Consider the following 27,958-nt stretch of genomic DNA (forward strand, 5'->3'; position numbering starts at 1 on the left):
TTTTATAAGTCCATTGAAAAGCCTTCACAAAACCTGGCACCTTTAAGTATCTCTCAAAAATAATAAAACCTTCACCATGAATCTTCAAGTGACTGCAAAAATGTAATCCTATATTTGCTCCCAGCCAGCTTTTACATTTGGTGTGTAAGCAACTGCACACATTCACATGCATTTTAGGTAAGTGATGGCTCAATGAATGGAGTGTTGTGGGGACTAATTGTTTTTCATTTACAAATGAACAGAGATGGCTTCCTTAGAGAGATGTCCTAAGGAAGATGGCGTGATATTCAGGCTAATTTTTTTAGTTGCCCAGCACTACCATTGGTGCAGCAGTTTCAGTGGCGCTAGTATAGTGGTGTGACGGTGCATTACACCCCAAATATGGTTCGGATACTAGCAAAGAGGAAGTTGAGGAGCCATATTCCTTGCTGGAATTGGGGGGCAGGTCACCCTGGCTGTGCTGGTAACAGTGCCCGGGCTCTAGGGGGCCAAAATGTGGGTCTTTCTCCTGTTTTCTAACAAAGGAGCGGAACGCCTTTGTCGGGCCTCGGGCCTAAGAGTGCAGGCCTAGTAGAGTGGGCAGTGAAACACATTCAGATGGCACTGCACATGCAGTGGAACTGGAGCCCAAGGGGGTCAGGTCCCAAATAAACCCCAATTAGGGTTGGTTTACTATCCTTTCTTGCTTGCACTAGGGACCGGTCCACCCAGCCTGTGCCAGTGTTGCTTTGGGTCTCGGAACAAAAGCCAACGAGAGGGCACAACTGAAGCAGAGGAAACACCTTGAATTAGGCCTCACAGAAATGACCCAATGGGGATAGGGCAAATGGAGGCCCTTTTCCTAACAAGCGGCAGAGGAGACTGCCCTCTTCACAGGACAGTAGCTCTCATTTATGAATCAGCTGCAGTGGCACTGGTGTCCAGGAGTGAGAGGGGGCCACTGCATCACAGTTCTGACTGTCATACTTTACAAAAGAGGCATGGAGGCTCATAATCCATGCGAACATTATGGCTGAGGACACTCTTGCTATAAAGAGGCGGACAACATGTGGGAGCTCCTATCAATGATGTTTCGAGGTTTTTTTGATGGGCAGGCAGGAGTAGTAGATTGCTATTCAGTGGCATAGCTATCATTAGTGCAGCAGCTGAAGTTGAACTGGGGAAGAGGCGTGCGAGGGGCTCAAATCTGCCAAATTTGGGAGTTGTATTTTATTTCAATTTCAACTTTAATGTATTTGCTCTTTTCCATTTATTGTTGATTATTAGCGGCAAAAAAGCACTCCTGAAAATGATCTCATAAGCACCCCTCTCCCCTCCCGCCCCTCAAGTCATGCCATGAAGTTTTAGTGGGGGGCCTGACTTCAAAACATTTTGCTTAAGCGGGGCTCAGAGCAAAAAAGTGTGAAGACCACTGATCTAGAGGGTAGCGGCGACCAGCTCTCATAATCTAGAGGGTAGCACCAATCAGATCACATAATCTAGAGGGTGACGGCTCCCACCTCACGTGATCTAAACGTTTCCAGCTAGAACCTCTTTGCCGTTTTCCATGCGATCCTTCCTCCCCAACAGACCATGCCGCTAACTGACCTCATCAGAATCTCAGCTCAACCAACTTTCTTCACCCGCTACAAGTTTTCACAAAACATCTGCAATGAGAAGTAGCTCCCTTCAAAGCGGACTCGTGTCCATCCAGGGTAGAGCAGTGTTATCTAAAATGTTAAATACAGATAAAATAAACATTAAAACATAGGCAGCTGCCAGGTTCCACAATATAAAATAAAAGGTGGTAGCCAGGTCCTAGAATATGAAATGAAGAGCATCAAAGTCATGTAGTGCAAACTAAATGCAGATAGTCAATTTGTGTAGTACGATCTAGGAGCTGACACCCCTCATGTAATACAAACTAGAGGGTGGAACTAGGCTGACATTGTATAAATTAAATGCAGAAAGTGAATTCATGGAGTATTATCTAGGAGCTGACAGCCCTCATGTAATATAAACTAGAGGGCGGCGCTAGGCTCATATTATATAAATTAAATGCAGAAAGTCAATTCATGGAGTATTATCTAGGAGCTGAAAGCCCTCATGTAATACAAACTAGAGGGTGGAACTAGGCTGACATTGTATAAATTAAAGGCAGATAGTCAATTCATGGAGTATTATCTAGGAGCTGACAGCCCTCATGTAATATAAACTAGAGGGCGGTGCTAGGCTCATATTATATAAATTAAAGGCAGATAGTCAATTCATGAAGTATTATCTAGGAGCTGACAGCCCTCATGTAATATAAACTAGAGGGCGGTGCTAGGCTCATATTATATAAATTAAAGGCAGATAGTCAATTCATGAAGTATTATCTAGGAGCTGACAGCCCTCATGTAATATAAATTAGAGGGCGGTGCTAGGCTCATATTATATAAACTAAATGCAGAAAGTCAATTCATGGAGTACAATCTAGGAGCTGAAAGCCCTCTCATGTAATATAAACTGGAGGGCGACGCTAGGCTCATATTATATACATTAAATGCAGAAAGTCAATTCATGGAGTACAATCTAGGAGCTGAAAGCCCTCATGTAATATAAACTGGAGGGCGACGCTAGGCTCATATTATATACACTAAATGCAGAAAGTCAATTCATGGAGTACAATCTAGGAGCTGAAAGCCCTCTCATGTAATATAAACTGGAGGGCGACGCTAGGCTCATATTATATACATTAAATGCAGAAAGTCAATTCATGGAGTACAATCTAGGAGCTGAAAGCCCTCATGTAATATAAACTGGAGGGCGACGCTAGGCTCATATTATATAAACTAAATGCAGAAAGTCAATTCATGGAGTACAATCTAGGAGCTGAAAGCCCTCTCATGTAATATAAACTGGAGGGCGACGCTAGGCTCATATTATATACATTAAATGCAGAAAGTCAATTCATGGAGTACAATCTAGGAGCTGAAAGTCCTCATGTAATATAAACTGGAGGGCGACGCTAGGCTCATATTATATAAACTAAATGCAGAAAGTCAATTCATGGAGTACAATCTAGGAGCTGAAAGCCCTCATGTAATATAAACTAGAGGTCCGCGCTAGGCTCATATTATATATACTAAAGGCAGTGAGCTATCTCCTAATTCAAACTTGAGGATGACAACCCTCTTGTGTATTATAAACTAGAAAATAGCAGAAAGGCCCTGCTAAGTACACTGAGGAATGGCAGCCACTACATAAAATATAGGAAGACAGCACGCTCATAAAATATTAACTAATAACAAAGCATAAGAATGTAGCCAGGTCCTATAATTCAAAGACAAAGACTACAGTGAGCTCATATAACGCACAGAAAGGGCAACTGGTATGATCCAAACAGCAGCAAGGCAGAGACTGACGCGCTCACAGGAATCCCAAAATGTTACTCGACAGACTTGGGGGTTGCAAATCTACAGGTAACTAATATGGGAAATGTCAGGGGCTTAAGGAGACAGGGCTCCAGTTTTAGGACAATTATATCAGTAAAATAAATAGTAACAAATCGATGGCACACAAGCATCACACTTGGGCGCACAGGCGCAAAACCACCAGGGCTCAGGAGCAGAGGACCAAAGACTGAGAACCAGTGGAAGTCAGAGGGTCTTCAAGCAAATAAGTTCATGGCAGGGTGGATTCAAGCTAGCCTGGCTGATGACAGCTGATGAGCCAGAAACTGGTCCCATGATGCTGGTTTCCGGTCCAGGGAAGACATGGCTTGGCAGTTCGGGCTGGACTGTTTTAATAAGGCACAGGGTCAGACTGATTTGCATATGGCCATGTCTGAAGTGGGGTCCGGGAGTGAGCTAAAGAATGATGATGGATTAAACCCAGATCAGTTGACTGTGGGTGAGTGCTTGCAATGTTCAACGCTCCGTCCATCATCCCCTTTGGTTTTGCTTTGTTCGCCCTAAGTTGGCAGGGTATGCCCAGACGTGGGTCCCTTGCTCGCTTTGCCACTGCATTCAAGCTAGCCTGGCTGATGAAGGCTGATTAGCCAGAAACCGGTCCCAGGATGCTTGTTTCCAGTCCAGGGAAGACATGGCTTTTCAGTTCAGGCTGGACTGTTCCCATGAGGCACAGGGTCAGACTGATTTGCCTAGGGCCATGTCTGAACTGGGGTGGTGGAGTGAGCTTAAGAATGATGATGGATTAAACCCGGATCAGTTCACTGTGGGTGAGTGCTTCCAATGTTCAACACTCTGTTCATCATCCCCATTTGGTTTTGCCAGGGTGGAGACTTCTTCAGACATAGAGGTTTGCAGTGATACTTTCTGTTGAATGCTGCTTAGATTTCCTCTATGGTCCAAGGTGCACTGCAGCATCGCAGTGGAGGGACAGGCGGCTAGGCCAAAGTGAACGACTGATGAATCAGGAAAGAGGGACACTGCGTTGTCCTATGTTCCTTGTTCCAGACAGCACCTGCTCTGGCCACCTATGTACGCTCCAAGGAATTGTCGCATGGACTATGAATTCAGTTATTGAAAACCTCGGCACAGAGGCCCTAGCCACAAAGAGAAGGTACACAGGTTAGGGGAGGGACCATCTAAAATGTGGCGGTGTGGCGCCCCTTACATGTCCAGGACACTATTCCCATACCGGATATCTGCAAAGAAGGCCTGACTAGGTACTCACATCCTCTATAGGCTCAGTCCCTTACTCCTCACTTCAGGTGCACCCTCTGCATGGTTTATCTTCAATGTATGACGGACAGAAGATCTATCGCTGAGGTCCGGGATCTTTCGATAAATCTACTGCACTGCATGTTTGTGTTTTCTGAAGCGCAAAAGCATTTTGCACAAGAATTCAGTGTCTTTTTTACACACATGTGGAGAGGCAACGTGTACAATGCAAATTTTAGCTTCAAATAATATGCATTAAACATAAACAGACGACAGGAGTGATGGATCTCCAGACAGATGACTTATTTTCCAAGTGCTTTTATTATGATTCATAAAATCCACAGCCTACGCGTTTCGCCCAACACGGGCTTCTTCAGGGCCCTTCTGTGTAACTCAGGGGTGTCCTTACTTCTTAGATCACAAGGATGCCTGTAACAGTAGCCGTGTCGCTATTCTGTGCCGATTCGGGCACAGATAGTTATCTCCTGTATCGACGCCTTCCTTCTCACGTACGCCTTCCGACACAAAAGTGAAGCCCAAGGAAAGAATTCAGTGTCTGCAGAGTTCGGGTCATAAAGGTAGTGAAGTAAGTAAATGAAATAAGTATCAGTAGTAGAAATACACTGGTGAAATTGGGAGAAATTAGTATTCACTGTAGTGCAACAGTTCACTTTCTAAGTAACTCTGAACCACACCAGAACTGGGAGTCTGGCCGTAGGTATGTCCAAGTCATAATTATGACGCTGGAAGGTTGTCGAACATGCAGTTATTTGAACTTGTAGATGCTGGATCTGCGGGAACGAGGATGGGCGGACTCGGGTCAACAGGAAGGGGGCTGTTTTGGGTTGGGATACATGCCCAGTGGCCAGAAGCAGTCATTTCAGTTAAAGGTTATCTGAGCCATGCTCAAAAGCCTGAAAGACCAAGCCTTTTCCTACCAGGAGCTTGGTCTTCTGGTCAGAATCCTACAGGTATCACCACATCTAAATTGCGTCAGTGTCATGATTTTGTAGTAAAGATTGTGTTGTCAGTGGTAGCAAGCTGAAACCTTCCTACCAGTGAGCATGCGTCATGCAAACTGAGAGGCTTCTACGGAGAGGACATTGTGGTCCACACTCACCAGTCAAGACATCAAGCTGTGATTTGCTTCTGGCACCTGTGTTAAATAACCTCAAGCTTATCTCCCACATAACTAAGTGACGTAAAACATCCCAATGTCATGGCACTGGTATCCCACATTTAGTAACAACACATCTTTCCTGTTATGTCTACAGGTCAGCGCCTTTTGCTCAGTGGCACCTCACTAAGATGTTATAGTTCTGTTACATGGTACTGATTACACATTCAGTAGGACCACACCGAGACCATCAAATAACATCACAATGCTAGCATCATGCATTCAATGCAACCAAACTACCACAGCCTAGGACCACCCCATGGTTCACTTCGCACATCCATTGATGCCGTGCTAAGATGGTCCAACAACATCTCAAAGCGAAGGTTACGTACTCAGTGGCACAAAGCCGAGAGACACATACAGCAGAAATGTCTCACCCGCGACATTATTCATTCCAAGGAACCACAGTCGGGTCTTCATAGCTCAATGGTTTCCAGGCTGGGATCTCACATTACGACAAACTAAGGGAGTGATTTAGATCTTAGCAGACGGGTTACTCCGTCACAACGGGGACGGATATCCAATCTGCCGAAATATAAATCCTGTTATATCCTAAGGGATTTATATTTCAGCAGTCGGTATACTCCTCTGCATTGTGATGGAGTAACCTGTCCGCCAAGATCTAAATCGGGCCCTAAGCCGGAATTTCCTTTCTACGTCAATTCGCGCTCCTATATTGAAAAAGTACATGGTTGTGACTTCCAATATGCATCGTATTGGATTTAGGAAACTGCTGTGCAGTGCTGAGCTAGAGTCTGCTCAGCAAGATGGCGCCTCATTCTAACAGCGCCCACACAAAGCGCATCATAGTGACCTGTATATCACCGCATACATTGCACTGGATATAACCCGTGCGGACAGCCCGTTTGACAAGCCTCTTATCTCAGCATTTGAGGATGCAGTCCATACCATGTGCTGGGGAAAGTGCAGGGGACGCTGGGAAAAGTGCAAGGGGCGCTGGGAAAAGTGCAATGGGAGATCACCTTGGGTGGGGTTGGGCGTGGAGAGCGATGACAATGTGTGTTCTGCTCTTACCTTCTGGTCTGTACTGGGCCATGATGGTCACAACTTGTCCCGCCCGTTTCAGCGCCGCTGCTGCTTGCTCATGGGTTGCATTCCGCAAATTTACACCATTCACCTGCATAAAGAAAGTCATGTATCAGGTTTCTATGTCAAGACTACATTGCAGCAGTACATTTGCACCAAGTGTGGAATCTGACTTGCGCCCAGGTCGTTCCTGCTTATATTTCACCTGCTTTACTTAATCGTGCATTCACTAGGAGCTTTTTCGGGTATTATGCGTTACTTTTTTTCCATGCAGCATATTACTCCTGTCTAGTGCATAATAGTGTCCCCAACCCAGATATTTGCATAAGATCACACCTTCAACTGTCATACAAGACCATTGCTCTGTGCGCTTCGCAGAGAGGCCATGGATTGGATGGGCACGTATTCTCACCACCTTTTGGCCCCGCTGACTAGAAGTGGCAGGAACTCGCCCCACCTTCACCCACACTCACCTGTGCCCTTTTATGAACATATGCTGCTACCATACTTTCTCAAGCGTCGGCTCTGTACAGGTGACGCGCAAAAAGAATGTAAAGCGACGCCTCGTCAGGGGTAGTAGGCGCTATATATTGCAATTTAAAACATGCATGTGAAGAGGAACGGGGAACCGCGGAACTGCCACAGAAGCCTTCTCTACAGGAGGGTGAGCCAGGTGTTGGGTGACCAGGCGTCCCCCATTTGCCCGGACGGTCCCGGTTTTTCACCTGCGGTCCACGCAGATTTCAGGAACTGTAGCTCCTGTCCGCTTTTTAGAGAGGGGCGACTGAAAACTGTGGGAGGCGCTGTTTGTTTTTACAAAGCAGGGATAGTTAGCAGTTGTTTCAAAAAAGCTATTTAACTAACAGGCAAGCTTCTGGATTTAAAAATTGCATTTTATGTACTTTCTTGCTGCCTGTTCTGTAATTCTCTGCTGAGGACCGCTGCCATGCTGTGCGCTCTCTTGGAATAGAACTGTAGTCCTTCTTCTATTTTAGTGAAATGTCCCTTGGCTTAACATTCTGGTCCCCCTAGCGAGGTGCCGTGGGTGCAGTGTGGGCGCCTACCTCACGGCCTCGTCACCAGCCCTACACCGCGAAACATGACATTATTAGTCATTAAAGCACGTGGCTGCCTAAAAAAGGCTTCCCAGCGCTAGCTTCCTCAGAGAACCAAACACTCACAGTTGCCATTAAAGAGGCGGAAACACCCGGGTTTTAAGCCGCTTACGAGCGGCTGTGAGCGGTTTAAGGGCGCTCAGAGTGGGGCGGGGCGGGCCAGAGCTTAGGGCCCAGACTCGCAGATGCCCGGCCGCCTCGGCAGATTCCTAACTCTAGGAACCACCGAACCGGGCTTACCTGAGCCAATACAGCACCCGGCGGGACCAGACATGGAGGGGGCAAGGAGACCCACAGGACGCCTTCAGAAGACCTTTCACCCCAACATGGATGGGGGATTCTTACCAGGGCACCTGTTTCTGCAAGAACAGATGGTGCCAGGTGGGGGGTGGCACACTTAAAGGCTGCCACCGCGAGACGCGCCTGGGATCCACCACCCTTAAAGGGCCAGGCCATGGTCTACTTAAAACACACAAGCCAGCAACACTTGTATTTCCTCGCTGCACGTCTTACACGTGCTAACCAAGGCCACGTGTTTGAAGAGGTTTTTACTGTGATTTGTATTTATTGTCGTCGAGAAGGACGCCTCTGTGTTCTCTCAGAGTTTATTTGTGTTATTACAATATTTGCATTTGTTCCTTTCAAATAACAAGAGGCTGCTTCAAATCACTCGTAAACACATAACTTGAGCGCGGACTCCAGCGCCAGGCCACGAGTGTTTTAAAACCCTTCTGGCATCTGCTTAATGACTTTGTAATTTAAATACCAACAAAAGATCTAAGGGCCTCTTACAGCGGCCTCAATGGCAGGTATACCGGTGAAAGGGTGTGTGTGTGTGGGGTGGGGGGGGGGGGCTGTTCCACCGCCTGCTCAGCTTCTTTCACTTCTAAACAGATATGAAGTCTAGGTCTCACTACTAGGAACTACATTATTGTTTTTTTATTATCATTATTTTCTTTATGAGATTTTGAGAACATACAATACGGACATGAATTGTTATGAGGGTTCCCGCCCCTGAGGATACAAGGTATAGAGTTAATGGCATACATCTCGACCGGTTTCCCCTTTGCTGGTTATAAGTTGGTGGTAGGATAGTTAATAATTTTTAGAGAGAGAGTGGTAAGAGTGAGTGAGTGAGTGTGTGTGTGTGTGTGTGCGTGAGTGTGTGTAAGAGTGCGTGTGCGAGAGTGAGTGAGTGTGTGTGTGTGTGCGTGAGTGTGTGTAAGAGTGCGTGTGCGAGAGTGAGTGAGTGTGTGTGTGTGTGTGTGTGTGCGTGAGTGTGTGTAAGAGTGCGTGTGCGAGAGTGAGTGAGTGTGTGTGTGTGTGTGTGCGTGAGTGAGTGTGTGTAAGAGTGCGTGTGCGAGAGTGAGTGAGTGTGTGTGTGTGCGTGAGTGTGTGTGTGTAAGAGTGCGTGTGCGTGGGTGAGTGAGTGTGTGTGTGTGTGTGCGTGAGTGAGTGTGTGTAAGAGTGCGTGTGCGAGAGTGGCAAAACTGAATTGTGCACACTATCCATCTGGGTATAGTAGCTTTGGAGACTGCAGGACCTTGAGAGTTCTGACCATAAGCTACGAATAGTTGATTAGCTGTTCTGATGTCTTTAGTAAATAAAATGTAAGGCATCTCTTGAGGTCCAGATGTGTAAAGCTCTTTCCGCAGGTGTGGAAGGGTTAGGGAAGAATATCCTCAGAATGATTGGTTCATTCAAATGGAATTGTGTAGGGACCTTAGGGATGAATTTGGGGCTAGTCCTCAAAATGACATTTGAGCTGTGAATCTTAGATACGGAGGAGATATAATGAAGGCCTGTATTTCACTAATCCTTCTCGTTGAAGTTAATGCTACGAGAAGTGTAACCTTCCATGTCAAGAACTTCAATTCTGCCTTGTGTATGGGCTCAAATGGTGGCTTTAACAACTGAGCCAACACCAGATTAAGCTGCCACTCCGGCGGTGGAGCCTTGATGGGTGGAAAGGCTTGAAACAGTCCCTTCATAAATTGTTCAATGACTCTTGAAGACCATAGAGATGGAGTATGAGGCAATCGCCTGTACCTTGATATGGCTGCCAGGTGAACTCGGACTGATGAGTGTGCTAGCCCAGATTTTGCTAACGAAAGCAAATAAGGTAGTATGTCTTCTGGAGCAGAAAGAAAAGGATCAATCTTTTTTTTTCTGCACAAAACACAGAAACGTTTCCATTTAAGCTTGTTAGTCTTATTGGTGCTTTCAGCTCTAGATTTGCTAATGATATCTTTGCAATATTGTGAAAACTTTAACTCTCTAAATTCCAAGAATTCAGGAGCCATGCATGCAGCTGCAGAGAAGCTGGCTCCGGGTGACGCACTTGGCCCCTGTTCTTCATCAACAGTGTTGGTTTTGGTAATAAAAGGATGGGTTGCGCTTCCGAGAGAGGGAAAAGTTCTGTGTACCAGTGATGTCTGGGCCATCTGGGGGCTATTAGGAGAATCCAACAGCGATCCCATTTCATCTTTGTGAGAACCCTGGGTATCAGCAGAATGAGGGAAAAGTGTAAGCATAGATCCCCGACCAACGCATCAAAAGAGAATTCCCCCAAGAAATCGGGAAAGGGAATCTGCTTGCGAAGAACTGGCATTTCGAGTTCAGTTGTGTCGCAAATAGGTCTAGCGTTGGGTTCCCCCAGACTGCAAATATCTCGTCCAGCTGTGTTTGTTCCAGCTCCCACTCGTGACAGCTGTCGCTCGTTCTGCTCAAGGTGTACGCCAAGGTATTTCGAAGGCCTGGGACATGTTCTGTTGTGAGAGAAATGCGATGGAGCGTTAACCAGTTTCACAATTCCTGAGCATCTTGAGACTGGGTCAGCAATTTTGTACCTCCTTGCTTGTTTATATAAAACATGCTTGTGGTGTTAAAAGTGATCTTGATTACATCGTCGAAAGAGCCTGAGGTTTGAACCCATTGAAAATTTAATTCCTCTTGAAGAGGACTCATGTGTAATCGAGTTAGAGGTACAAGATCTATTGCGGAAGAGAGCATTCCCAGTAGAGATTTGACCATCCTCACTGAAACGCACTTTTTGCTGTATAGTTTGAGTGCCAAAGCTCTTAACCTCTGTTGTCTTTCCTCTTAGAGAAAAGTTTTTTTTTGGATATTGTCGAGCCGTCCTCCCCGAAATGTAATTATCTGATTTGGGTAAGTTGAAGATTTTTGGAAGTTGACAGAGAGACCCAGCTTGTGGAAAAGAGTGAGGCAATCGTTTGTTGCAGTCTCCACTAAGCGAGAAGATGGTGCCTTTAGCAGCCAGTCGTCAAGGTAAGGGAATACCTGATGACCTTTGTTTCTCAAGGCTGCTGCCACTGGAGCCAGGAATTTCGTAAACGTCCGTGGAGCCGATTTGAGGCAAATGGAAGAACTCTGAATTGATAGTGGGTACCAGCCACTGTAAACCTCAGGAACTTCCTGTGTTCTGGATGAATAGGGACGTGGAAATATGTATCCTCGAGATCCAATGAAGTCAGGTAATCGCCCTTGTTGAGGTGACGTAAGATGTCTGAAAGAGTAACCATCCTGAATGTTTGGCTCTTTAGATATTTGTTCAATTTTCTGAGGTCCAGGATAGGCCTCCACTCTCCTGACTTTTTGCGAATGAGAAAGAAGCAGGAGTAGAAACCTTTCCTCCGTTGGGAAAAAGGGACATTTTCTATTGCCCCTTTCTGTAGCATGACACGTGCTTCTTTTCTGAGCAAGTGAATGTGAGGGGGGTGCGATCCCCTGGGGGGCGAGGAAAGTATTGGGAGGTTTTTGGGTGAACCCCAGTGTGTGGCCATACAAGATGAGATCCAGGACCCACTTGTCCTAAGTGAAGGTTCTCCATTTATCGATATGCTTGGAAATCGTCGCACCATTTTGGGGGGAAGAGCTGCTGGTACTCAATTGAACTCACTGCTTTCAGCCGGTGTCACGGCCTTGTGATCCCGTTCTGCGTTTGGAGCCTTGTCTGGAGAAACCAGTTGTATCTGCATTCTGCATGTCTGCAGGACTGCTGTTGATACTCTTGACAGTATTGCGGCTGATGGGTCTGATAGGACTGGGAACACTGAACATTTCCCCTATAATTGGAGTAGCCCCTCCCTCAGGCTCCTCGAAAGGGCACTTTGCGGGACTGTAGGGTTCCCAGATCCTTAGCCGTGTCAGTGTCTTTCTTGATGGCAGTAAATGCCTCTTCAATATGGCTTCCAAACAAGCTCTCACCATCATAGGCCATATCCAATATTTTGGTTTGGACTTCTGGACGGAAATTAGTTGCCTTTAACCATCCTTGACGCCGTAAAACGGCAGCTCCAGCCACCTGTCTGAAACCAGTTGTGGCAATGTCCATAGCTATGTCTATATTCTCAGAAGCTGTTCTCTCTCTTTCAGTGAGCAACTTAACAAACTCGCCCTTATTATTATCCAGGACGACCTCCTTCATTGAACCAATGTCGGGCGATATTTGCCTGTCATTACAGGCTAGAATGGCTAAAGCGTTAGCTGCCCTTACAGAGACTGCCGCCATTGAAGAAAACTTTTTTCTAATGGAATCCAGGCGTCTGCCTTCCTTATACGGCGGACAAAAGATAGGTTTAGATGGATTATTCGAGCGCCTTTGCGCTGCTTGAGAAATCACGGAGTCAGGTTTAGGGTGACTTTTAAGACACGCTGGAGAGCCCTCCGGTGCTCTATATTTTTATCTCACCTGGGAAGCGCAGGAACTACAGAAGCCGATGCTTTCATGACTTTAATCCCTTCTTGCCATGACAGTCTTCCTTTCCTTGTCCTTAAAATAATACATGAAACAATCCAATTGATGGACTACCGTCGGTAAGTGAAATCGGTTAGCAGCTCTGTCCATAATATTATGTAATCCTCCGATATACTCAGGAGGCGAATCCGAAGGATGATGAGGTGGTGGTGAAGGAGTTTGTGCAATGTAATCATCCCACTCATCCGCAGGCGGAGAGGGGTCCGGTAGCTCACCTTCTTCCTGTTCCTCTTCAGACGTAGTAGTGTCATCTCTGGGAGAAAGAGTAGTGATGGGAACTGGTGGTATTACCGGAGTGGCCGGAGGTGGAGGCATTGGTGTTTGCGGAGCTTCCTGCGGAGGTGGAGGAGGCACTACAACATCATCCTGAGGAGAAAACCTTCATTTATAGTCTGCCAACATATTTTGAAGATCCATAATTAAAGCTGGAGGGAATTGAACAGACTGCTGCCTGGGCTGTTCGAAATATTGTTGGTACTGCACTGGAGAGGCAGGATAATGATGGTAATACTGATCCTCCGCATCTTAGTCGTCATCCTCCTCCTGATATTGAACATGTAGTTCTGAAGTACTACGTGCAGCTCTAAGCTGTCCATCGTCATCAGAATCCTCCACATCTAACAGATGGCTAGGGAGAAGTGGAGACATTTTTGGTGTCCTAAACCACTGCTGTGAAGCTTGTTGAAAAAGTGTTGATGGACCTGTATAGTAAGCTGATTGTTTTGTGGTGACACTCTCGTCGATGGTACTGTCACAGCCATAGAGATTGATGTTGCCATATCTTCAGTCGTCGACGGTGTCGTCGTCGACAGTAGCATTTCTTTCGTCGACTGCGGTGTTGTCGTCGACAGTGTCTTCTCCATCGATTGTATGTATGTATGTATGTATGTAGGCATACTTGTATAGCGCAGCTGTCACCCAAAGGGTATCCTGGCGCTTTGACCACAGAGCATTCCTACCGATGTCAATTACACTGCCTTCGGAAAAAGATAAGTTTTTAGGTCCTTCCTAAAGAACATGAGATCCTGCTTGCACCTTAGGGCCAGAGGTAGAGAGTTCCAAAGCTTGGCGGCCGTAAAGCTGAAGGAGCGGCCGCCCATCCTCACGCTTCTTATCTTAGGAACAGTCACCAAAAAGGCAGAGGAGGATCTCAAAAGTCTGACTGTAGAGTACCAAGAGAAAAGACCTTGCAGTACTACAGGACCCAGCCCATGCAAGGCTCTAAAGACCAAGCAAGCTGATTTAAAACAGATTCGTTTTTGCACCGGTAACCAGTGTAGGTCTGAAAGGGTGAGGGAAGACGAGGCAGACCATGGCCGTGAAAGCGCCAGTTTAGCTGCCATATTCTGTACCCGCTGTACCTTCATAATTAGAGTACCGAGGGCCCCCAGAAGCAGTGCGTTGCAGTAGTCTAACCTACTGAGGATGATACTCCGCACTGCTTCCGTCCTCGCTGAATGAGGAAGAAGTGGCAAAATCTTCCGCAACATACGCAGCAGCAGCATACAGGTTGCCGTGGTTTTGTTGACGAAGGCGTCCAGCTGGAGACTAGGCCCGAGCAGGACACCTAGGTTGCGGACTGAGTCTGCCGCTGCGATAGTGCCTAAGGTAGAGGATGGCCAAAGTCCCTCCGGCAGAGGGCGAGGGTACGGTCTACCAAGCAGTAGAGAACTTCGGTTTTTGCCCCATTGAACTGTAATGAGTTCTGGCGCAACCAATCCGACTGTGTCGTCGAGGGTCTTGTCGTCAATGGTCTCGTCGTCAATGGTCTCGTCGTCAATGGTCTCGTCATCGATGGTGGCGTCATCATCGATGTCTTTGTCGATGATGTGGTCTTGACTCTCGCCGACGGTGCAGTCGTCGACGACAAGGGTAGCGTCGACGGTATAGAACCTCCAGAACTCACCTTCGACGATGAAAGAGTCACCATGGTCGTCGTTGAAGTGAGAACAGGTGTTGACGGTGAGCCTGCGCCTGAAGAAGATTAGTGGCCATTTTTATCTTTAGAATGGCTGGAAGACTCTGGCTTTTCCTTAGACGTTCCTGTAGTTTGAGGGGATCCAATCTCTGAGGAGACTTTCGTTTTCTTCTCCTTTTTAAGAGATTCTTCAGGCGCTTGATTTATTTATTTATTAATTTTTAAGTTTTGTATAGCGCTAGCTGGACCCGAGGGTACCAGAGCTCTTCACAACAGGTACAATTCTGAGCAATTTTTGGCAAAGACAAAATATGCAAATTACTAACTTAAGAGCATTATAGACATAATTACAATACAGATCTTAAGGTTGAGCAAAAGGGGTGAGGCTGAGGGGTTTCAAGAAGAGGAGTTAGTTACACTTTCCAGAGTATCTTGTGGATTTCTCGTTACGTTCGAGAGAGCTCTAGGAAGAGGGCTTTGAGAAGGATCTTGAATTTCGGGAAGGAGGTGGTCGTTCTGATGTGGGGGGGAATGGAGTTCCAGATCTTGGGTGCATTTCCCGCAAATGATTTATTTGTTGTTTTGTGTTTCCGCGATTTCAGTGGGATGTGTAGAAGCGTGTTGGAACTTCTGAGGTTCCTGGACTGGCCGGCCCTTTTGAGTTTGGCGGCCAGGTATTCTGGCTTACCTGTGTGCAGGGCTTTGTGCGTGAGACAGACTGTTTGGAAGCTGGCTCGTTGTTCAATAGAGAGCCACTTAAGTTCCTTGAGTGCCAGCGATATGTTGTCGAATTTCTTAGTTCCTTTGACAATTCTTGCTGCGGCATTGAAGGTAGTAATCAGGGGACCTAGGTGAGATTTTGCTGTCCTGGTCAGGGCTGCGATTCCATAATCAATTCTAAAGAGCACCAGTGCCTGAGTGGCCTATTGAAGATCTTTCAGGGGGAGGAAGGGTTTTATTTTGTATAGAAGTTTCAGATTTAGGAACGCACTTTTGGAGGATTTTGAGATGTTTTTTCTTGTCCAATTTGGGGTCAAGGGTAATACCTAGGGATTTCACCGAGTCCGTTGGCGTGAGGGCACCATTGAGGGCGTCAATGGCTTTGAGCCATTCCTCGATTTGGGGGGTTTCGTCTCTGTTGGAGATGAGGAGAACTTCTGTTTTCTCTTAGTTGAGTTTAAAGTGGTTCAATGTGAGCCAATGTTGGACCTCTTTGAGCGTGACATTTAGTCTGTGTATGTCTTTAATTGAGGTGGTTTCCAGAAAAAGTTGTGTGTCATTCGCATAGAGGTGGAAGGGGATGTTCCAGTTCCTGAGAAGTGTGATGAGGGGTTCCATGTAAATGTTGAAAAGTTAGGGAATTCCTCTGTTGATGGGAAGGGGGTCGGATTCAAAGTTATTGATTTTTATTCTTTGCGTGCGGTTGTGAAGAAAAGAGGAGAACCAGTTTAGTACCGTCATTTCAATGCCCGTTGTTGCATGGAGGACTTTGAGGAGCAGGGTGTGATCAACTGTTTCGAAAGCGGCCGATAAGTCTAGGAGAATGAGAAGGCTGCATTGGTCTGAGTCAAGTGACTTGTGTAGATCGTCTATGACATTTAGGATTGCGGTTTTGGTGCTGCATCCCTTTCTGAATCCCGATTGGTGTGGGTCTAGGAGCTTGATATTCTCCAGGTGTTGGGTTAGCTGTGGAAGAACACAAGTTTCCAGAATTTTGGATAAAAGAGGAAGGTTCGATACAGATCTAAAGTTGCTCATTTCCTCAGTGTCTAGACCTAGTTTTTTTTAGTAGCGGCGTGACTTGCCCTACTTTGAGGCAATCTAGAATGATTCCCAAACTCAGTGAGCTATTGATGACCTTGCACCACATTGGGGCTAAGGTAAGCTTCAGGTCTTTAGCCAGGCTCGTGAGCAGCTGATCGCGGGAGAGGGATGAGGGTTTGGCGGAGGCGATCAGATTGACTATCTCTGCTTCCTGGATGGGGGAGGAGGAGGACCAGTGAATAGGTGTGTTCACTAGGGTGCTGTCGTTTATTGCTGGTGTCTTGATCTCCTTGTGAGGGGAGGGATTTGTGCTGAGAGAGAGAGAGATCGATTTTGGCGATTTTATCTTTGAAAAAGTTGGCAAAGTTGTCGCATTGATCTTTGGATGCCACTATGTTGGATGTCATCGGTTTGGGTTTCGTTCAGGCCTTGAACCAAGGTTTCGAGCTGAGCTTCCAGAAGGTTGAGGCGTTGCGTCAGATTATTTGTGGGGGTGAGGAGGAGAGGATGGGTGGAGCTATGTCCAGGGGGGAAGGGTGTGGTCCTGTCTGAGCTGCACGACATGTTGCTTGTAGAGGGGTTCATGGTAAGAGGGGACAATGTCTCTGGTCTATTGTCCAGCTGCGTTAGGGCTGGTGGAGGGGGGGGGCTGTGGCCCAGTTGTGATTAGGAGTAGTGCTCTTCTCTAAGAGGGTGGCTGTGCTCTAGCTGCGATGGGGGTGGCGGAGGGGGGGGCCTGTTTCTTCCTCTCTACAGGCGACCTGGGCCTCTTGAGTGACATAGAGGACGTGTCGCTAGCAACATCCGAAGACGCAGACTGTTTTTTCTTCAGCCAAATTAGAAGCCTTCCTTCTCTATCCCTCAAGGTCTTAGTGGAGAAGGTGCGGCACATTTTACATTGCTTTGTCTCATGGCTGGGATAGAGACAATAAATACAATCTTTGTGTGCATCATCTACATACACTCTCTTCTTCCCACAAGATTTACAGGCTCTAAATAATCCTTTCTTGTCATACATTCTTCTTAAAGAAATCCAAAAGAGACTTATCTGAGAAAGTTGAAGAAAACTGAGCAGAGCTCAGGGAGACTCCCTTAGACTACGAAGTGCAGTGAAAATCTGAGGGACTCAGCCTCTGTTGGGGAAGGTTCAAGAGGGTGCTGGGTGCTGATTGGCTGAGTTTTCACTTTGGTCCTTTTTGTAAAAGGAGACTAATAGGCTATAGAAAATATGTTTGCTACCATAATAGCCTACGGAAAGGTATAATCTTTACTTACTACTTTGTTATTTATGTACCGTGGGACTCCCACTATGACAACGGGGAATGATTCAGGCATGTGAATCTATGAAAGATACCCCAATACTGGATAAATGTGTAATACCATCACAGAGTCTGTAAAAATATGTGTAATACCATTACCAAGTCTGTAAAAATATGTGTAATACCATCACTGAGTCTTTAAAAATATGTGTAATACCATTACAGAGTCTGTAAAAATATGTGTAATACCATTACAGAGTCTGTAAAAATATGTGTAATACCATCACGGAGTCTGTAAACATGTGTGTAATACCATTAAGTCTGTAAAAAATGTGTAATACCATCACCGAGTCTGTAAAAATATGTTTAATACCAATACAAAGTCTTTAAAAATATGTGTAATACCATCACAATCTGTAAAAATATGTGTAATACCATTACCAAGTCTGTAAACATGTGTAATACCATTAAGTCTGTAAAAAATGTGTAATACCATCACCGAGTCTGTAAAAATATATTTAATACCATCACAGTCTGTAAAAATATGTGTAATACCATTACCAAGTCTGTAAAAATATGTGTAATACCATTACAGAGTCTGTAAAAATATGTTTAATACCATCACTGAGTCTTTCAAAATATGTGTAATACCATTACAAAGTCTGTAAAAATATGTTTAATACCATCACAGAGTCTGTAAAAATATGTGTAATACCATTACAGAGTCTGTAAAAATATGTGTAATACCATTACAGAGTCTGTAAAAATATGTGTAATACCATTACCAAGTCTGTAAAAATATGTGTAATACCATCACTGAGTCTTTAAAAATATGTGTAATACCATTACAGAGTCTGTAAAAATATGTGTAATACCATTACAGAGTCTGTAAAAATATGTGTAATACCATTACAGAGTCTGTAAAAATATGTGTAATACCATTACCAAGTCTGTAAAAATATGTGTAATACCATCACTGAGTCTTTAAAAATATGTGTAATACCATTACAGAGTCTGTAAAAATATGTGTAATACCATTACAGAGTCTGTAAAAATATGTGTAATACCATTACTGAGTCTGTAAACATGTGTGTAATACCATTAAGTCTGTAAAAAATGTGTAATACCATCACCGAGTCTGTAAAAATATGTGTAATACCATTACAGAGTCTGTAAAAATATGTGTAATGTGGAGAAGTGTGGCTCAATGGTTAGAGCGGCAGACCCCGATGCAGAAGTCTAGCCCGGGACCAGGGTTCAATTCCCCGCCTCGGCGAGTCTTCGGCTCAAAATTCCACGGACCTGATAATTCTCGCCTCAGTGCCTATTCCAATCATGGAGCCCCACTCTGCAACTCTGGGCAATAGCTTGCTTAATCTCCACAACAGCCCCCACAACGCTAAGGATGCCTGGCCTCCACCTTGGGGGTGCCCAGGAGTGGACGCCTCACAGGGACAGCCAGGACGGGTTCCACAGCGGTATTCGTACAAGCGCCTTGAGACCCTTGCGGGTGAGTAGTGCGCTATACAAGTATCAATTTACATTTACCATTACAGAGTCTGTAAAAATGTGTGTAATACCATTACCGAGTCTGTAAACATGTGTGTAATACCATTAAGTCTGTAAACATGTGTAATACCATTACCAAGTCTGTAAAAATGTGTGTAATACCATTACCGAGTCTGTAAACATGCGTGTAATACCATTAAGTCTGTAAACATGTGTAATACCATTACCAAGTCTGTAAAAATATGTGTAATACCATCACTGAGTCTGTAAAAATATGTGTAATACCATTACCAAGTCTGTAAAAATGTGGGTAACCCCAATACCAAGTGTGTAACACCATTACCAAGTCTGACATAATGTGTTTCTGTTGGAGCACCTTAAGCTTAGTGGATTGGATGACAGACTGCATCAAGATTTAGGGAGAGAAAGTGCCTTCATTGTAGCACTTACTCTATGTGGTGGGGTTGGGGGGGCATAAGGTGCTATAGAGTTCAGAATGCGTTTTAAATTCATGGTAGGAGGAGTTCAAGCAGATGTGGGCATGGTCCCAGAGATGTTGTAAGGCATGATCAAATTAGCAATTGCCCAAGGCCCCAAATATTAAGGCCACCCTGATTAAATGTTCTCACTTTTGTCCCTTTCTCTCTCCCTGGGCAAGACTATTTCAGCTGTTTTGTGTGAAAGTCTGAAGGTAATATTGTTTGCCCTCATGCAGGCTTCGATTATCAGAAAATAAAATCTTTAGTTGCTCCTGAAAGGGGACTTCATAATAGGTCCTGCAAGGGGCCCCAAAACATCTTGAGGATGACACTGCACACCCCCAACCCCAGCAGGTTTCCACCAGTACTGCTAGCTACGTGGTGTAGTATTAATTGTTAAAGTACTCATATGATACCGTAAAAGACTGTCAACATACGTGAAAACCACTGATATTGAAAAAAACATTCAATAAGTATGTTCGTTTTGTATGTTTTGGCTCAACATTATAATGTGTCTGTCAATACTGGATGAGCTACACCAACACTAACTAGTTCAGTTGGCAGATTAGTATACTTTTACAGTATTTTGTCCCCTGGTCCTGCCACTCTAGATTTTGTTTTTTTGGGGTCCTCCTTTGTTTAGTAGACTGCAAGCCCCTCCAGCAGCCTTCCACAATCACTGCTAGTTCAGTGGTATTAATTGCTGAATTAATCCTGTGCCAGGTCTTCCATCGAGTGAGTTTCGCTTTCAGAGAGTTCCAGAGTTTGGGACCCTGGACTCCGAGTGACCGGCCTCTGTGTAGGTACTTGGCCCGGGTGTAGTGCAGACAGGGGCGGCTAAGCAGCAGTGAAAATCGTTGGGGCGCAGCGCGCTGTAAACTCACCAATATGTTGCCTTTCTCCACTCCCCTCTACCGACAGGAAGGAAGGTGGTTTACCTCCTGCTTACGAATCCAACCAATGCTGGAGCGGATTGGTCTGAGCAGGCTAACTTTGAGGCAGGGGCTGTGTAATCCCTCGGCTGGTTCACAGCACTGGGATCGCAGGCTTTGGTGTGCGCATGACAGATTGGCCGGCTATAGACAGCGGGCCAATCTGTCATGCGCTCTGGGCAGTCATCCTGCAAAAGGCAGGAATCTATCTGCCAGCTCCACCATCGCGCTTGTGCTAGCGCGGCCGGTGGCACACAACATTATACAATGCTAATGACCATTTTATTATTCTGTGTGTTCCTGCTCTGCTCACAGCAAGGGGGGGTGACGCTCATCCACCTTAACAAAGGAGCCGCCGCTGAGTGCAGAATCAACCAGTGCGTCTGTGGGTTCAGGGGCGGAGCTTGGTTAGTAAGGGGGGCGGGGGGGGGGGGGGGCGAGCTTCAAATGTTCCACTCATGCTGGCATATAATGTTAAAATACATTATGCGACAAACAGGGCACGTGCGAGGGGCTAACGAGGCAGTCGGAAGGGAGACAAATGCAGATTGGTAGGGGTGGTAAGTGAGAGAAAACACAATATTGTCAAATAGCCAAAATATATGAAGGCTTTCAAAGCAGAGATGGCGAGTGTGTGTGCATTTCTGCCTGTGGTTATGTCAGCGTTCCTGGTGAAAGCCAACAGACCCCTCGGCATACCCGACTGAAAGCACCCGAACCCAACTATTTACTAGAAAAATCATTTATTGGTTGTAACTCTCCAAATCCCCCCCGGCTGCTACGCCCCAGTTTGTGCTCCTCGGCAGAAGGGATATGGTTTGAGACCCTTTTATTCCGAGGGCAGATGAATGGAATATCATCAGACACCCCACAGGCCCTTGTGGCAGAACCGAAGCACAGCGCCCTAACAGAACATGTGTATTTGTAAAGCCCACTTTCACCCAGAAGGTATCTCAGCGCTGAATAACAGATGTTTATTGATACCCAACTCAATGGTACTCATTTTATCGACCTCAGAAGGCTGACAGGCTGGGTGGACCCGCCGGGATTTGAACCTGTGCCAAAGGCCCCTACAGTGGATGCATTAGTCCATGAAGCCACCAGACCCCGGGTCCGGCTCGCCCTCCAGCACTCTCAGGACAGACACTCTTGAGACCCACCGACTGCTGCAGGGGTTCCCTGCTTCCGGTGAATCTCATCACCAATGCTGCATGTTTGTCCTTCCCTTCCAGGTATCTATTCTGATTACATCCCGTGTATTGCAATTTGCTGGCCTGGATAACCCATCATTTATGACGAAAGGAGATTTCCAGGTTTCCGAGAGTGGGCAGTCAGATGAAAAGGCCCCTCCCCTACACCCGCCACAAGGGGGCTCTCTCTACAGCCCTAATCACGGTATGTGAAAAAGATGAGTTTCCAACAGTGCTACAGCTTTTTAAGACCCTAAAACAACTCAAAAATAAGAGCCAGGGTTGCGGTGGCTTCGCTAGATTGCATCTTGTTTCAATTACGACTTCAAGTTTTGGAGTCTGTGAAGCATTCTTCAAGAGGAGACGTCAGTGTTCCCCGCCCCCTCCGGTGTGCCCAGTCTGTGCCTTCTCGTACCACTGGCTGCCGTGCCCTCTCTTTTCGTTCCCAGCACCCAACCACTGACTTCCATTTTTGGCGGTACAGGAGGAACCCACAAAGCTTTCTACTTGCAAAATCCTGAAATTACTTCCAAAGTGTGATTACTTTCTACTGAGATATATATGTTATCAAAGCTCCACCCGGACAAGGCTGTGCTATTTGGAGCAGATGTCTTACTACCAGGCTCAGTTTGTTCTCCGTGAACGAATACAGCGATTTTCGGTTGAGAGAGCCCAAATCAGGTTCTGCCACTCAGTCAGCGTGTGCCCACATCAGGTTCTGTCACTCAGTCAGCGTGTGCCCACATCAGGTTCTGCCACTCAGTCAGCGTGTGCCCACATCAGGTTCTGTCACTCAGTCAGCGTGTGCCCACATCAGGTTCTGTCACTCAGTCAGCGTGTGCCCAAATCAGGTTCTGTCACTCCGTCAGCGTGTGCCCGATCGGGTTCTGTCACTCCGTCAGCGTGTGCCCGATCGGGTTCTGTCACTCCGTCAGCGTGTGCCCGATCTGGTTCTGTCACTCCGTCAGTGTGTGCCTGATTGGGTTTTGTCACTCCTTCCACATGTTCCTGATCGGGTTCTGTCACTCCGTCAACTTGTGCCTGATCGGTTCTGTCAGGTCTGTCACTCCATCAGCGTGTGCCTGATCGGGTTCTGTCACTCTGTCAGCGTGTGCCTGATCGGGTTCAGTCACTACTTCCATGTGTGCCTAATTGGGTTCTGTCACTCCTTCCACATGTTCCTGATCGGGTTCTGTCACTCCGTCAGCGTGTGCCTGATCGGGTTCTGTCACTCCGTCAGCGTGTGCCTGATCGGGTTCTGTCACACCGTCAGCGCGTGCCTGATCGGGTTCTGTCACTCCGTAAGTGTGTGCCTGATCGGGTTCTGTCACTCCATCAGCGTGTGCCTGATCGGGTTCTGTCACTCCGTCAGCGTGTGCCTGATCGGATTCTGTCACTCCATCAGCGTGTGCCTGATTGGGTTCTGTCATTCCTTCCCCATGTGCCTGATCGAGTTCTGTCACTCCGTCAGCGTGTGCCTGATCGGGTTCTGTCACTCGTCAGCGTGTGCCTGATCGGGTTCTGTCACTCGTCAGCGTGTGCCTGATGGGGTTCTGCCACTCAGTCAGCGTGTGCCTGAAAGGGTTCTGTCACTCCGTCTGCGTGTGCCTGATCAGGTTCTGTCACTCCGTCAGCATGTGCCTGATTGGGTTCTGTCACTCCGTCAGCGTGTGCCTGATCAGGTTCTGTCACTCCATCAGCGTGTGCCTGATGGGGTTCTGTCACTCAGTCAGCGTGCGCCTGATCGGGTTCTGTCACTCGTTCAACTTGCGCCTGATCGGGTTCTGTCACTCCGTCAGTGTGTGCCTAATGGGGTTGTGTCACTCCATCAGCGTGTGCCTGATTGGGTTCTGTCACTCCTTCAGTGTGTGCCTGATCAAGTTCTTTCACTCCTTCCACATGTGCCTGATCGGGTTCTGTCACTCTGTCAGTGTGTGCCTTACTGCGTTCGGTCACTCCTTCCACATGTGCCTGATCAGGTTCTGTCACTCCATCAGCGTGTGCCTGATGGGGATCTGTCACTCCTTCCATGTGTGCCTGATTGGGTTCAGTCACTCCTTCCATGTGTGCCTGATTGGGCTCAGTCACTCCTTCCATGTGTGCCTGATTGGGTTCTGTCACTCGGTCAGCATGTGCCTGATCAGGTTCTGTCACTCCGTCAACATTCGCCTGATCGGGTTCTATCACTCCTTCCACATGTTTCTGATCGGGTTCTGTCACTCCGTCAGCGAGTGCCTGATCGGGTTCTGTCACTCAGTCAGTGTGTGCCTGATCGGGTATGTGACTCCGTCAGGGTGTGCCTGATCGGGTTCTGTCACTCCTTCCACATGTGCCTGATTGGGTTCTGTCACTCATCAGCGTGTGCCTGATGGGGTTCTGCCACTCCGTTAGCGTGTGCCTGAAAGGGTTCTGTCACTCCGTCAGCGTGTGCCTGATCAGGTTCTGTCACTCCATCAGCGTGTGCCTGATGGGGTTCTGTCACTCAGTCAGCGTGCGCCTGATCGGGTTCTGTCACTCGTTCAACGTGCGCCTGATCGGGTTCTGTCACTCCGTCGGTGTGTGCCTAATGGGGTTGTGTCACTCCATCAGCGTGTGCCTGATTGGGTTCTGTCACTCCTTCAGTGTGTGCCTGATCAAGTTCTTTCACTCCTTCCACATGTGCCTGATTGGGTTCGCATGTGCCTGATTGGGTTCTGTCACTCCTTCCACATGTGCCAGATCGAGTTCTGGCACTCTGTCGGTGTGTGCCTTACCAGGTTCTGTCACTCCGTGGGTGTGTGCCTGACCAGGTTCTGTCACTCCGTGGGTGTGTGCCTGACCAGGTTCTGTCACTTCGTGGGTGTGTGCCTGACCAGGTTCTGTCACTCCGTGACTGTGTGCCTGACCAGGTTCTGTCACTCCAAGACTGTGTGCCTGACCAGGTTCTGTCACTCTGTCGGTGTGTGTCTGACCAGGTTCGGTCAGTCTGTGAGTACGTGCCTGACCCGGTTCTGTGACTCCGTACTCTGCTCTGTGTTGTAAAGCTGTACGGCTGGTGGGCTCTGTGTGATTCAGTGGTAGGGCTGATGTGCTCTGCGTGGGTCACTGGTAGGGCTGGCGTGCTCTGCGTGGGTTACTGGTAGGGCCAGCATGCTCTGCGTGGGTTACTGGTATGGCCAGCCTGCTCTGCGTGGGTACCGGTAGGGCCAGCGTGCTCTGCGTGTGTTACTGGTAGGGCCAACGTGCTCTGCGTGTGTTACTGGTAGGGCCAGCGTGCTCTTTGTGGATCAGTGGTAGGGCCGGAGTGCTCTGTGTTGGTCAGTGGTATGGCCGGCGTGCTCTGCGTGTGCCACTGGTAGGGATGGCGTGCTCTGCGTGGGCCACTGGCAGAGCCGGCGAGCTCTGCGTGGGCCACTGGCAGAGCTGGCGAACTCTGCGTGGGCCACTGGCAGAGCCGGCGAGCTCCGCGTGGGCCACTGGCAGAGCCGGCGTGCTCCGCGTGGGCCACTGGCAGAGCCGGCGTGCTCCGCGTGGGCCACTGGCAGAGCCGGCGTGCTCCGCGTGGGCCACTGGCAGAGCCGGCGTGCTCCGCGTGGGCCACTGGCAGAGCCGGCGTGCTCCGCGTGGGCCACTGGCAGAGCCGGCGTGATCCGCGTGGGCGACTGGCAGAGCCGGCGTGCTCTGCGTGGGCGACTGGCAGAGCCGGCGTGCTCCTCAGGGGCCACTGGTAGAGCCGGCGTGCTCCGGGTTGGTCAGTGGTAGAGCCGGCGTGCTCTGGGTGGGTCAGTGGTCGAGACGGCGTGCTCCGCGTGGGCCACTGGCAGAGCCGGCGTGCTCCACGTGGGCCACTGGCAGAGCCGGCGTGCTCCGCGTGGGCCACTGGCAGAGCCGGCGTGCTCCGCGTGGGCCACTGGCAAAGCCGGCGTGCTCCGCGTGGGCCACTGGCAGAGCCGGCGTGCTCCGCGTGGGCCACTGGCAGAGCCGGCGTGCTCCGCGTGGGCCACTGGCAGAGCCGGCGTACTCCGTGTTGGTCAGTGGTAGAGCCGGCGTGCTCCGGGTGGGTCAGTGGTCGAGCCGGTGTGCTCCGCGTGGGCGACTGGCAGAGCCGGCGTGCTCCGAGTGGGCGACTGGCAGAGCCAGCGTGCTCCGAGTGGGCCACTGGCAGAGCCGGCGTGCTCCGCGTGGGCCACTGGTAGGGCTGGCGTGCTCTGCGTGGGTTACTGGTAGGGCCAGCATGCTCTGCGTGGGTTACTGGTATGGCCAGCCTGCTCTGCGTGGGTACCGGTAGGGCCAGCGTGCTCTGCGTGTGTTACTGGTAGGGCCAACGTGCTCTGCGTGTGTTACTGGTAGGGCCAGCGTGCTCTTTGTGGATCAGTGGTAGGGCCGGAGTGCTCTGTGTTGGTCAGTGGTATGGCTGGCGTGCTCTGCGTGTGCCACTGGTAGGGATGGCGTGCTCTGCGTGGGCCACTGGCATAGCCGGCGAGCTCTGCGTGGGCCACTGGCATAGCCGGCGAGCTCTGCGTGGGCCACTGGCAGAGCTGGCGAACTCTGCGTGGGCCACTGGCAGAGCCGGCGAGCTCCGCGTGGGCCACTGGCAGAGCCGGCGTGCTCCGCGTGGGCCACTGGCAGAGCCGGCGTGCTCCGCGTGGGCCACTGGCAGAGCCGGCGTGCTCCGCGTGGGCCACTGGCAGAGCCGGCGTGCTCCGCGTGGGCCACTGGCAGAGCCGGCGTGCTCCGCGTGGGCCACTGGCAGAGCCGGCGTGCTCCGCGTTTGCCACTGGCAGAGCCGGCGTGATCCGCGTGGGCGACTGGCAGAGCCGGCGTGCTCTGCGTGGGCGACTGGCAGAGCCGGCGTGCTCCTCAGGGGCCACTGGTAGAGCCGGCGTGCTCCGGGTTGGTCAGTGGTAGAGCCGGCGTGCTCTGGGTGGGTCAGTGGTCGAGACGGCGTGCTCCGCGTGGGCCACTGGCAGAGCCGGCGTGCTCCACGTGGGCCACTGGCAGAGCCGGCGTGCTCCGCGTGGGCCACTGGCAGAGCCGGCGTGCTCCGCGTGGGCCACTGGCAGAGCCGGCGTGCTCCGCGTGGGCCACTGGCAGAGCCGGCGTGCTCCGCGTGGGCCACTGGCAGAGCCGGCGTACTCCGTGTTGGTCAGTGGTAGAGCCGGCGTGCTCCGGGTGGGTCAGTGGTCGAGCCGGCGTGCTCCGCGTGGGCGACTGGCAGAGCCGGCGTGCTCCGAGTGGGCGACTGGCAGAGCCAGCGTGCTCCGAGTGGGCCACTGGCAGAGCCGGCGTGCTCCGCGTGGGCCACTGGCAGAGCCGGCGTGCTCCACGTGGGCCACTGGCAGAGCCGGCGTGCTCCGGGTTGGTCAGTGGTAGAGCCGGCGTGCTCCGGATGGGTCAGTGGTCGAGCCGGCGTGCTCCGGGTGGGTCAGTGGTCAAGCCAGCGTGCTCCGAGTGAGCCACTGGCAGAGACGGCGTGCTCCGCGTGGGCGACTGGCAGAGCCGGCGTGCTCCGAGTGGGCCACTGGCAGAGCCAGCGTGCTCCGAGTGGGCCACTGGCAGAGCCGGCGTGCTCCGCGTGGGCCACTGGCAGAGCCGGCGTGCTCCACGTGGGCCACTGGCAGAGCCGGCGTGCTCCGGGTTGGTCAGTGGTAGAGCCGGCGTGCTCCGGATGGGTCAGTGGTCGAGCCGGCGTGCTCCGGGTGGGTCAGTGGTCGAGCCGGCGTGCTCCGAGTGAGCCACTGGCAGAGACGGCGTGCTCCGCGTGGGCCACTGGCAGAGCCGGCGTACTCCGGCTCGACCACTGACCCATCCGGAGCACGCCGGTCAGTGGTAGAGCCGGCGTGCTCTGGGTGGGTCAGTGGTTGAGCCGGCGTGCTCCGGGTGGGTCAGTGGTGGAGCCGGCGTGCTCCGGGTGGGTCAGTCGTCGAGCCGGCGTGCTCCGCGTGGGTCAGTGGTCGAGCCGGCGTGCGTCAGTGGTCGAGCCGGCGTGCTCCGCATGGGTCAGTGGTCGAGCCGGCGTGCTCTGCGTGGGTCACTGGTCGAGCCGGTGTGCTCCGCGTGGGTCAGTGGTCGAGCCGGCGTGCTCCGCGTGGGTCAGTGGTCGAGCCGGCGTGCTCTGCGTGGGTCACTGGTCGAGCCGGTGTGCTCCGCGTGGGTCAGTGGTAGA

At 49.6% G+C, this 27,958-nt stretch overlaps 1 protein-coding gene across 3 annotated transcripts in view; it reads right to left on the reverse strand.

Moving 5' to 3' along the window:
* Positions 1-27,958, reverse strand: part of DLG3 (discs large MAGUK scaffold protein 3) — a 2,000,883-nt gene that overhangs the window by 578,012 nt on the left and 1,394,913 nt on the right. For all 3 annotated transcript variants that reach the window (XM_086918303.1, XM_086918301.1, XM_086918300.1), the window contains one exon: positions 6,859-6,961. In XM_086918303.1, the coding sequence (XP_086774429.1) occupies positions 6,859-6,961 (103 nt within the window). The remainder of the gene's footprint in view (positions 1-6,858; positions 6,962-27,958) is intronic.

This window comes from Lissotriton vulgaris, chromosome 4_1 (assembly GCF_964263255.1).
Source record: "Lissotriton vulgaris chromosome 4_1, aLisVul1.2, whole genome shotgun sequence".
NCBI classification, from domain to species: Eukaryota; Metazoa; Chordata; class Amphibia; order Caudata; family Salamandridae; genus Lissotriton; species Lissotriton vulgaris.